The sequence below is a fragment of the Amia ocellicauda genome, chromosome 9 (assembly GCF_036373705.1).
Source record: "Amia ocellicauda isolate fAmiCal2 chromosome 9, fAmiCal2.hap1, whole genome shotgun sequence".
Classification (NCBI taxonomy): domain Eukaryota; kingdom Metazoa; phylum Chordata; class Actinopteri; order Amiiformes; family Amiidae; genus Amia; species Amia ocellicauda.
In genome coordinates this window covers 6,938,131-6,951,292 of record NC_089858.1, presented here as the reverse complement: position 1 = coordinate 6,951,292, position 13,162 = coordinate 6,938,131, and the positions used below count along the sequence as shown (strand labels likewise).

Sequence of the window (13,162 nt, the reverse complement as noted above, 5' to 3'; positions counted from 1 at the left end):
TGTTTCCTTTCTTCAAAGTATTTACTGTGATGTATTCTCTTAAAGCTGTAAGTGGTTCTGTTTCTTAACAGCACTCTCAGTGAAATAGTGACCATAGGAAAATGAGCAGCGAGTTCTATATTGTCTGTAACCCATCATCTGACATTATAATGTGGCAGGGAAGTATACCAGGCAATTTCTTTAACTTTTCTCAACTCTTAATAAAATATGACCCTCTGTGTTGTGTTCAAATATTCAGAGGAAATTAATATTACTCCCTCACAGACTAAACAAGAACTGTCAACATGTAGAGAGCTGCATTGTCTTTCACAAGAGACGTTTCAGTTACTACAGCAGAGGAGTTATTGGATGACCCAATCTCAAAATAACTATAGTGCATGTATTGTCATGTTTACCTTTCATATATTCTTATATCAATTACAGTAAGCAGTAATTGAAGTTCAGGGTAAATTGTAGTTATCTGCACAAGATTGACACGGAACTGTGCCAAACTACAGAAAATGTGGTCACACTTTACAATGATGGCACCAATTTGTAATAAACTGATGTATGAATACCACAGAAATAATACATGACTACCTAATGCTCTTCATATGAGTTCTGCTGTTAATCACATGTATAACGAGGTGAGGGTCAGGGTTAGGGATAGGGCTACAGACTAGGTTTGGGGATAAGGCCTATGCATGATCAACATCAGAATTATAATAATTGGTGCCCATTATTGGAGAGTGTGACCCATAATATAGAGACTGGTTTGGTGCAAATGTCTTCTGTATTGAACTTATTGTCAATAGTCACTGTGCTTTTGTAGAAAACAAGACACATGAGCTCAGCATTACATTATTTACTTGCTATAGAACTACTTTGCTTCCACATTTCTAAAGAAATTGGTATAAAGCTCTGAAGTTACAGGTTTTCAAAACACTTCTTAAAACTGATCAGGTGCACTGGAAAGTCAAGAAATGTTTTTTGAATGTCAACTCTGCATTAAGTCCCTGAAAATCTAAACCGTTATCAAAAAGAAGACATAACTTCCTGCTCATAAAATTCCACTGACAATTTCCAGCTGTAATGCCTCATAGCCTCTTAGGATTTCCCTGCTCTATTCCCTAACGTAAATAATGAATTATTTTGTTTTTATTACTTGTCTTTCCAAATAACAAATCAAAATCAGTTTTGTACAAATGATCTTAATGAACCACAGGCATATTCCTTCCCAAGACTGGAATACACTGATGTAATGTATTAGACACAATTAAGGATGTTAATGTCATTACAAAACATGTATCTATTTTCTTGAAAGACCCTGCAGTAACTGTTATCTGTGGGATTTTAATTATTTATTTCTAAGTAAAGATGGAGTAATGATCAAAGAACAGGCAGCGGGAGGACTGTCATTTCTGGGAGACAGATTGAGGACAAGCCAGTTCATAAGAGACATTAGATTTTCATAACATTGATAGATAGTCCCTATACAGCAATAATTCACACTACACACCCCGACACAAAGGAGGCCCAACTAGACACCTTCAGAGGGAGATTCCAGCTGATTGGATGTAAACATTGACTCAACTGCTGCCTCACTCCCGGAGTAACTGATCCTTCCAGGACTGCATTGTGATAGCACATCAATGTGAGGAATATTCTTAGCTGTGTCTGGTGTGCAGGAGGAGGCACTGGGGCATGATGGAGAGAAATACAAGGAGAAATATATAGAAACTCTAGTAGTTTATGTATGTCATCAAGATAGCAGAAAGTCCAATAGCAATAGTCCAACTTAGACCTACATTGTGGTGGACGGTTTCAAGCTAAGATGCACATTTTAAAGTATTTCTGTTTCATAGCATTTTAGTTGTCTGTTTATAATATGGAAAACATGCTGAAATTGATACATTCAGTGTAAGGATCAAACCACAAACCATCTCTGGAGTGGGATTTATCCCCACGGAGGATGTTACACTTTACACAATGTTTTTATTGATCATCTCAGGAAAGGCTAGTTGTTTATAAGGATACAGATACATAGCTTCCTTAATATATGATATATATTTCAATATACATATATTACTTGCATGAGATATTTACTCGGTGAGGTGAATGTAGGGGTTACATAACTCTGCTTGAGAAGAGAAAATATAAAGACATGACAAGCCATGAACATATCACTAATAAGCTCTTATACTTAGTAGTGAATTAAAATATACAAATAAGCCTTCATTTGTGTTTGAGTTGGCAGATATAAACACGCAAAGAATGCGACACGTCTCAGAGGTATAATGCTCCTGTCTCATAAAGCTGTCAAGTGATTTGATGAGGCCAATGAAAATATATACATCAATATCACCTAAATGTTCTCTTCAAACCGAAACCAGCCCTTCTCTCCATAAACACAAAACAGTATGCTTGAATGGAGCCATATATCAAGCACAATTTAAAAGATTAAGCAGGGTTACAGTGAAGCCAATGCGAAGCAAACAGAGGATGGGAATTACAAATACCAAATCCCCGTCATGCTGTGCTTACTGTCTTGAAGGTAAAACAATTCTTAACTCTGAGATAATGATCTCCTGGGTCTTTATCACATTAAAATCTCTTAGCATTACATCTGTGACTCATGTCTGATGTGTAAGATGCAAACTAGACTGTAAAATGTGCGTGCTATGAGCTGGAGGCTTACGTTTGGCAGTCTGCTGTGAATGAGCCAAACAGAAAGTAAGCTGAAGGGACTGGATTGCGATGGGCCCGGTTCACTTTTTAATGATAAGAAAAATCTCTACAAGCGGCTCAGCTTGACCAGATACCTCAACTGGGTGGATAAAGTCAGAGTTGTGCAGTACAGTTTGCAGTTACTGTGAAAATCTCACGTTCACAGAATTCAGCTTTTTTCCAGTTCATTGCTAATTCTGTATGAAAAAGCCTGTTCCAGTTTTCTCCTTCCTATAGAATTGGTGTTTGTAAAACCATACAAATTAGCAAGAATATAAACCACTCAGGACTGAATGAAACGTTTCTGTTTAAAAATCGATATTACCCATTGACTCAAATGAAAGACCACACTCTGAGGAACAGCAGATCCCAGATGAAAATGCTCAACTAATTTGAATAATAAAGAAATAGAGATGAATGAGCTCATCTACTCAAATTTTAAATAAAAACCTCTCATGATCCCACAAAACATTCTCATACTGAAGTACACTTCAAAGCTTTAAAGTCATGTAATTTAGATTAAAAACAAAAAACATATATATATATATATATATATATATATATATATATATATATATATATATATATATGTAATGTATATGTACATTTATATGTTTACATTGAATGTGTAATACTATAATGCAGTCTTCTCTGTGTGTTGTGCCACAGCTGTTTGGCATGAAGATAGAACAATAATCTCAATTTATTTTCAGCTATATAAACCATTCCTTTTAATTTAATGCCAGGAAAACATTGCAGTGCGATGTTGGCTGGATAAAAAACATCATTTTCACTGTTCTTTATTTAGGAAACTGGCACCATGCTGAAATGACTGGCTGAATGAATGTATTTACAGATGTGCAGTTTCAGGACCATTTTCCATAGGGATTTACACATTGTCTGTTGTGAAACATTATTTCATGCATGTTTCAGACAAATTAAAAAAGAGGACCATCTCTAGGCACATCACCTGGTTAAAGATGACAACATATATTTAAAGATACACTTAGAATATTCAGTGTATTTTTACCCTCTTCTCCGGTGCAATTTGTAAACATTTGCTCTGAAATTGACAAATTAGCCACTTCCAAAGGCATATCCAACCTCTTTTCAACTGAACAACAAAATGGGTGATGGGAAGATGAAGAGCCATTGAGGCGGGGCAGGCTGAGTGCAGCTGAAATGATATTCACCACCAGGCCTTCTGCAGGAACCCTCAAAGCAGGGTTACTGTGGTGAGAAGAGGTGAAGTCAGGTGAATCCCTGCCTGTTGATCCACAGCCGGAACTGTCAACTTTGCAGGGGTCAAGTGTACAGCATCTCAGTTGCACGGCTCACCTGAATTATAACATTTCCCTGGTTGCGTGGGAGGCCATTTCCCATCCTCATGTCAGAAATTATTGAAAGGAAAAAGGGTTTTAGTGTCAGTCATGCAGCAGCACTTTAGATGCCTTGATTTTAATCAGTACTAAGTGCTACATACACAATATTTCTAGAAAATGACTAAACAAACATGTGTTTGTGAATAACCTGTATGAGGATTTCACAGCATCTGTGGAACATACATGGAACGACCTTCCTCTTCATTACTCAGAGCTATAATTTAATAAGAAAATGTAATCAGTCAATTAGTTCTTACTAGCAGAACAGAGTACTTTACAGAGTCACAGTACATCAGAGAGTACTAAGCACATTGGATTTTTTTTTTTTTTTTTTTTTTTACAGAATTAGTGTCAAACATTTTCACAAAGTTGCTGGAAGTTCACAGCACCATTCACAAAATATTTGTCGCAAAGGAGGCTGAACAGTTTGTTAGTGACTGTCACATGGTTTGGCACTGTATATAAAATATGTAACCTGTTCTACTGTGTATTTATATGTTTTTTCTGAAGCTAAGCAAAAATACAGAAACTTAAAACATCTATATCGATGAAGAATTAACAGACAGTCCAGTTGTGGACTTCCATAATGCCTGAAAGCGGCCATTATTCAAGAAAGGACATGCGGCCTACCCACATATCAGATCATAAAGGAAAACAAAGGCGTTTCATTGCTGTTTGGGGTTCACCACCCTCTGTAGAGGAACACACTGAGGGATTCCATCACAGCAATTAAACCCAAGTGTGTCTGGTGACTTAATGAGCCCCAGGTGTCTCAGCTCAGTTGGCATCGGGGCTCCGCAGTGGTTTAATAAAACTAATAAAAAATTACTTTGTCACAGATATTCTCTTCTCTTCAGAGCTCTCACACCCCAAAAAAATACTTGCCAAGAGTAACAGGTGTGGCACATACTAATATGGTAAATACAGAGAAAAAAGCTTGATATTTTTTAAAGCATTATATTATTATTTTGAATGACTTGCACCTGCTTTAATTATAGCTAAAAAGAGCCTTTGGGAGGGAGAGGGGCTCAAGTAAATAGGTAGTAGGATACTATTACATCTACATCACTGTCAATGGCCTGGAGCTTTCTTTCATTGAGACTCATCCTCATCAGTTCAACGCTGACCTTTAAAGCTTCAGTGAAATAAGCCATTAAGCTTCCCCCTTTTGGATGGCACTACAACTATATTCTTCTCCAGCCTCCAGTCTGGTGTTTCAGCCTGCAGTAGTTCCTTGAAGGCAGATATTCAGCACACCACTGTGCGCCCCAGTCCTGAACCGAGACCCAACAGCATCACAGCCCTTCATATCGCAGGCCATCTGCACTTCAATCCCTGCTCCCCCACATCACAGGAAGACTGAAAATAAAGGAGAGAGGAAGTTTAAAATGCTGCAGCCTGCTGTTTTCCTGACATTGTGTCCAGTTATATACTGGAATCGCCTGGAAGAGGAAGGAATGCTGAATATAAACAGACGGAAGTGAAGCTCGGCCGTTTCTGTGGCAAGAGAAAGACTGACATAAATGGAGAACGGCAAGCTAAAACAACTGAATTAAAAATTAACTTCATCTGACAGACGCAGGAAAAGCTGATCTAAAGCTGGCACTGCTCACACTAGTCCAGGGCCATTTAATAGCCTGTCCACATATTGCACAAAAGTAAACACACTGAGAAGGATGAAAAGCTTAGCACAAAAGCAGGCTTCCGGTTCAGATTAAGGCTTCATATCTTTTGTGACTTCACAGATTCTTTAGTTCTGTTTGTCCAGTGATCGGCCATTTTCAATGAGGGAATGTCAGGTCAGGTCTGGCTTCTATATTCATATGTGCAGTTTTTAATGAAATAACGCGGTTGGAATGTCAGCTGATTCATGGTGGAAGTCCTCAAACAAAAATGGGGCAAAGAATTTCTGAACAGCATCATAAAAATAGATTTTTCATTCTGGAAGGTTTGTTATTATTATAGGGTTCTAAATAATTGACCATTGTTTTTCTTTTATTCATCTACAGAGAACACAGCTAAGGCTCACACCAGTTTTGATGTCAAGGAGGTGCCATTAGATGAAAGGCCCAGGAGCTCGGAGGAAGGCAGAGTGGTTGATTTAGAAACCACCGTGGCCACCACCTCTGCGCCCACCACCAGCACCACCACCACTGCCACAACAACTGCCAGCACCGCAGTGTCAACAACCACTACGACTGGGCCAGAGAAGCCTGCACCCACCATCCTACTGGTGCTGGACAACTCAGACAACAGCAGTCGTCTCCTTCCCAACCGTGCAGGTGAATCCGAATTCCTGTACGGTCCATATTCATTGCTGGTTTTGAAATCACAGTTCAGCAGAACACTGTGCTCGACTTGGGACACGACTCTGGAACAGTTCAGGCAAATAACATGCCGCTAGGCCTTGAATATGGGCACAGGACTTTGTCTAGGATACTTCTTATTAGCTTAGCTACAAGAAAACTGCAACAGAATAGAATAGGAGCATGTGAGCTTTCCCTCTGCACCTGTGCTCAAGTAAGGAAGGATACAAGTCATATTTCATAGAAAACAGTACATCATATGTGCATCAAAGTGCAGTTCTGGTTCTAAAATAACATGACTTCCTGACCTTCCTGAATGGAAGCCAACAGCTGCCTGGTGTCATTGTATCGGCTAGATTTTAAGATTTGAGGTCTAATAACATATAGCTTCTGTTGTGTTAACTTGGTGACTTGGCCAATGCAGAAACAAGACAAACATTCTCACAGAGCTGGGACACTTCCCGATACATGGGATTAAATAGAAACAAAGTTGGAGAGTCATGAACACCATTAATCTATATTAAATCTCAAGGGGAAGCAGCTAAATCATAAAAAAACTATATGGCCTAAAATAAATCCACAGGGTATTCCAGAGATCAGTTGGGGGACAGCAAATGAACATGATAATAAAAAAATGCCTGGGATTCAGTGCCATTGTATCTATTGTACAATTGTCTTGTGAAGAAAAAAAACTCAGGTGTGTTGGCAGCAGGTGTGTCAAGTCCTTAAATGTTTTAAAAGTGTGATATACAATGTCTCCAGGTCAGGTCAGGGATGGTCATCATGACTATAAAAAAGGCCAATACCATTTTAGTCTTCTCCAGGACTGAATGTTTTCAACGTGACCGAGTGACACATTCCCTTGTTGTTTCCCACCAGTGAAAGATGTGGAGTGTGAGGGGACGATAGCCTCGGTTGAGCTACCAGAGAAACAGCACAGCTATGGGCGTAACGAAGGGGCTTGGATGAAAGACCCCGTGGCCAAGGACTCCAAGATCTATGTCACCAATTATTACTATGGTAATAATCTGGTGGAGTTTAGGAACCTGGAGAACTTCAAACAAGGTATGCCTGGTAGATTGTTCTAGATGTTGTTAGTCACATTTTGTTTATAAGTAACAGGTCACAGTCACAACTACTCTGCTTTTACAGTTCTTATTAAAATAGACCTCTATAACAAATAGAAGGCCACCTATTTGTGAGTTGCAAAATAACCTTGATATAATGGAACAATCTAATTTTAAATATTGCAGCTTATTGTAATATATCCATCTTGTTGCAATAGTAAGCTTTAATAATAGTTTTTTTTTTATGAGATTAAACACTTTTTGTGAAAGTTTAAAGGCATTTTTTGTTTAAAATGGTTGGGTGTGGGTTGGATGATGTTTTAAAATTGGATGATGTTTTAAAATACATCCATGATGGTTGTTTATGTTTTGTCAAAAGGACCGTTTATGCAAGGGGTTTCTTCTCAACTTTGTTAAATGAATAAATAAACTATTAGTCTGAACATAAACTTCCAGCAATTGTAAAGTCGTAGTTTAGGAGCAGACAAATGACACACCCTCTTAAGTCTTTGAAAAAACTAAACTCTCAGACTAATTCACTGAGAGATTCACAAGAGAAAAATGATGGCAAATACGCTGTGGTTTTGATTGTTTTCATAATTCAGAGGGCAATTACTGATCTCCAGTAAGGAGTGATTAATTACATTAATAACAGTGACTAGGGCAGCTAGCACACATTGCTGTGTCAATATATTATGGTCAGTGGTTCGTAATTCTAGTTAGTGGTGACCATAAATAGCACAGGCTCTTGTTTTAACCCCAATTCCTTTATAGACTGGTTCCCAAAGATCTGTTTTTTGTCAATTCCGACACCATTGACTACACCCTTTATTCTAACAGCACAAGTAAAACATGTCAGACAGGTTATATGCACTTTATAATGGTTTGTAATAAAGATAACAAAAATATGTGCGTAAACATAAACAGCCATAAACTTCTTCTTGGCTTCTCTTGGAATCCTGTTGTAAGCCCTTCATTGCTTATTCATATCTCTGTGTGTCTGAAAGCAAAAGGTTTCCGTTTCTCTGTGTTTGGAAGTCATCTTGGAAGACATACACGTAGTAAACTTGGCTGCTTTCCTTGCAGGTCGCTGGAGCAACTTGTACAAGTTGCCCTACAACTGGATCGGCACCGGCCACGTGGTCTACAATGGAGCCTTCTACTACAACCGGGCCTTCACAAAGAACATCATCAAATATGACCTGAAGATGCGCTATGTGGCGGCCTGGACCCTGCTCCACGACGTGGTCTACGAAGACACCACCCCCTGGAAGTGGAGGGGCCACTCAGACATCGACTTTGCCGTGGATGAGAGCGGCCTGTGGGTGATCTACCCGGCCATCGACTACGACTACTCCCAGCAGGAGGTCATCGTCATCAGCAAGCTGGACCCCGGGGACCTCTCGGTGAAGAAGGAGACCACCTGGAAGACGGGACTGAAGCGCAACTCCTACGGCAACTGCTTCATCATCTGCGGGGTGCTGTACGCCGTGGACGTCTATAACCAGAAGGAGGGGGAGGTGTCCTATGCCTATGACACCCACACCAACACCGAAGCCACCCCCAAACTGGCCTTCACCAACGAGTATGCTTTCACCACTCAGATTGACTACAACCCCAAGGAGAAGGTACTGTATGCCTGGGACAATGGGCACCAGCTCACGTACAACGTCAACTTCGTGGTACAGTAGTTACCGTGGTTTCATCCTCAGCCCTCCATCCTATCACCAAGCACTTTTAACTTCTTTTTTTTTGTTTTTTTGGGGGGTGTTGTTATTTGTTTGTTTATTTGCACCATTCCTACAACGACGATCACCAACAGAAAGCAGAAAGGCCGTACTTCTGTTCCTTGGAAATGGGAAAAAAACAAACCGCTTGAAAAAATACAACAACAACAACAACAACAACAACAAAAAACAGGGAAGAAAATTTAAAAATAAAATGGAAGCAGCTACGCTCTTGGAAAGACATTGATCCCTTCCGGAAAATTGTCTATGATTGTTTAGTTTTTTTATATATATATATTATCTTATCAACTTGTAACAAAGGGACTGAATATGCAGCAGGCTTTTTTTTTTTTTAATAGGCCACATCTTTGTTTTGTTTTTGTTTGTTATTTTAAGTCAAACACATTTTGTGTTTTCAAGAGGAGAAAGATATTCTTTAAAATTAAAAAAGCAACAACTTGAATAACCAAACCTTTATTTACAGAGCATCTAAATGTTATAGAACATTTAATTCAGCTTTGGGACGTTAACAGGTATAAACACATGTTCCTGTATATGTGTGTGTGTGTATATATATATATATATATATATATATATATATATATATATATATATATATATTGTACTTTGCCAGCTAATGACTAGCATTATCATAGCTAACAAAGAGGGGTCGGACTTGGCAGTCCATGAAAACTGCATTATGTTCATCCTGTATTTTAAGATTCTTTTTTATAAATTTTCTAAGCCATAAATAATCATTTGAGAAATAACTTTAAGGTACAGTGAGGAGGATCAAATTTAAAATATGGATGTGGACATCTGTATGACATGAAGAATAAAAGAAAAACTGAAAACGCATTAATGTTCTTATCAGTTACAAAAATATCCCTTAGCTGTAAAGCAATAACCACCTTGATGCGTAGTAATCATGAATGATTGAATTTTGCTTAATTCTTGATCAGTATGTGCCTAGCAGTAATTTATCCAATATTTATTCAGGAATGATTTAACTGGTGATAGAAACTATTTAATAGTGAAGCTATTATTTAAATTAGAATCTTAAAATATAGTGTGACCGGACAAAGGTTTTCACAGTATGTAAAAATCCATTCATAATTTATCCAGAACTGAAAATCAGTTGAAATATGTACTGCTGTTTTGCAACAATAAGGTTTTGGCCTTTGATAGAAATACTCTTGCTGCAAAACCATCATAAGTGGGGAACCGGATTTCACATGAGAGGCATTTTCTTCTAAAAGGTGTTTTCATTTTTTGTAATTTACTTTTCTGGGGGTCTTTTCAGCAATTTGTGTGCTCAGATGAAAAAAAAAAAAACTTTGAAAAGAGCAAGTCTAAGTGTGGGAGTTCATTTGTGTAAAAAAGGTACCTACAATAAAGTGAATAATACAAAATCATGAATCTCTCTTTTATTGTTACAGGCCATGTGGAGTTCACTATGCATCATACATCATGCTTATATAGTGTTAATACCCCTCACACACAAAACACACAACACACACACAATCCACCAATGTAATCTAGACCACTATGGAAAATAGTCACAAGAACCTTCACCTGAAAACAGATGTGCTCAGAAAAGTCCTAACATGCCTAACTATTTTACTGAAAATTGGGTTAGACTTGGCCGATTAATTTCTTTTGCTCTCAGCCAAGACTGATGAAGGCACTATCCTGGGCGCTCTTCGTCTTTACCGCTGGGAACGAGAGCTTCTCAGTAAAGCCTTCTGTTTATAGAGCTACAAGTTATAAATAAATTCACTTCAAATCTAAACTGTATGCAGTCACAGGTCCATAGTCTATTCTATCTGCTGAATGTACTGTTTCAATTAATCAAAATCAATCTTTATTTGATACAGCACCCCTTGCCAAGGAATTGCCACAGAGCACTTTACAGGGAATGTATACATGAGGTACAGAATTAGTAGGCATGGAGGAGAAAAGAACAATAAATCCTGAGAATGAAAATAAATCTCTGGGGGTCCGAGGGCTAACAGTTGCCTCCCCTCCCTCCAGGTGGACAGAATGAGGGTTATGCAAGTGTTATAATTAGAACTTGGCTGGCTTGTCTTGTATTTATTATGCCACAAAAACATTAAGGTCAACCATCCAGGGCCCAGTAACACAAGTCCAGCATTATATGCCAGCGTCTTGGATCCACCATCTCAATTATGTTTTTAATGGAAAGCAAGTTTTTGATTATTCTACTGGCATAATTAACCTGAAGAATGCAGGTGTCGTAAGATTTTGCAGTGGCGTTACAATTCCATCTTGACCCCAGATGCTTCTTTATAAGCATCATGAAAAACAAACATCTTCTGTGTTGAAGCAATAATTTAAAACCACACTGTAACACACCTTGAATCCCTCTCTTACAATGATCACTGAGTTCAATTTAAATAACCCAGCTGATGATATTTCTTTGGTAACTTGAAAATACTTTGGCTTCACCTTTGTTCCTCATGCGTTCTGGGTAATACTAAGTCTAGTGGAGTAGACTAAAAAAGTGATCACAAATGTATAAAAGACATTTACTGGACAGAGCACAATTGTTTTTAAAAATTAAATGCCACTTATGCCATTTGTTGACTAATGCTTGTGTAATTAATGTTTGTTTATATAGATGTATATAAATTACAAAATGGCTTTTAGTGCTTTCCTTTCGCTTAATGCTGGACTTAAAATTCTTGATTAAAAGCTTGATTTTTCAAATGTTGTCTGAGAGGATTTTAATTCCATAACAACCAAAGGTAGAAAAATGTTTGAAGCAACTGCTAAAGTGTGTGCAGTTCTGTTCCGTTCAATCTCCTGCATTTCACATTGCTGTGTGCAAACAAAACCCCTTTCCAACAAGCCAGCCTTCAAGCTGACAAACAGACAAAGGAATATTTTGATCTTCTTTCTGGTTGTTTTTAAGATTGACCCCAGAATAAGATCTACTGTTCAATTTACAATCTTCTGACATACACAGTGAATTAATACCTGATTTATGGTCATAATTATTACAAGCTGAGATCTCTCTCACGCACTAAACTGAACTCTTTCTAATGAGGGGATCACACTGAAAATGTTCTAAAAGCTGTCAGGTTTATGTTTTATTATGAAATAGGAAACAAGCTGTTACGAAATACAGAGTAGGTGTGAGAGGAAAGTCAAGTTGATCATTCTAGGCTAAATTGGCCCAAATTGGCTAAAGCAGACACTTGAAACTCAAGCCCTTAACAGCTAAATGCCCTACAGTAAACCGGGAGAAGGTCTCAACTCCACCAAAGTGTTGCATCATATTAATTCCCAGGCTAACGAGTTGTTTGGACTGTATTTTGGCCTTCATTATAGCTGCCGAGTTCAGCATATAAAAGTTATATAAGGAATGAGAGAATCAACCCCATCTCAATACATGAACAGTGTTCCAGATTTAGTGGTGTTTGTATCGCCGGAAGCAAGACTTGTACAAACAGAGGACAGGAACTTGGCACAGAGTTCAAGAGTGAGAAGAGTGCGGCTACGGACTGCTCTCATAGACAGAGGAGTTGATTGGGGCCCTGCAGTCAAAGTTCCTCATCAAGTGCCCCCTGACACTGCGTCCACATCTTTCACTATAAATGTAAAGTCTGCCTGTAGGTACAGAAAATGTAGTCCTAGAAGGAGGATTATAGACATGAAGCTGGGCATAAAAATATAATTTTCTTCTTCTCCTTCTTCTTAATTGTATATTGATTTGTTTGATGGCTATCTTCAATATGATTTACATATCTTACAAATGCACGATTCAGAATACATTTTATTTTCACGATTACCTGTTGACTGTACACAAGTTCCACAGTTCAATACCAAAGTAGAGCAGTCAGACCAACTGCAGCATAAAGAATAAACCCAACACAATATGTAAGATTAGGGATTACAATTCAAATCTAGACTAGAGAAGTGAACAGTGTGAAGTCGCGCAGTCCTGGTGC

The 13,162-nt window shown here is 38.2% G+C and overlaps 1 protein-coding gene across 1 annotated transcript in view; it reads left to right on the top strand.

The window, feature by feature from the left end:
• The window catches only part of LOC136758488 (olfactomedin-like protein 2A), a 43,173-nt gene extending 32,570 nt beyond the window's left edge, over window positions 1–10,603 (top strand). Inside the window, exons 6-8 of the mRNA XM_066712895.1 lie at window positions 6,098–6,370; window positions 7,274–7,459; window positions 8,548–10,603. Coding sequence (XP_066568992.1) covers window positions 6,098–6,370; window positions 7,274–7,459; window positions 8,548–9,152 — 1,064 coding nt within the window. The 3' untranslated portion in view covers window positions 9,153–10,603. The remainder of the gene's footprint in view (window positions 1–6,097; window positions 6,371–7,273; window positions 7,460–8,547) is intronic.
• The last annotated feature ends 2,559 nt before the right edge of the window (window positions 10,604–13,162 follow it).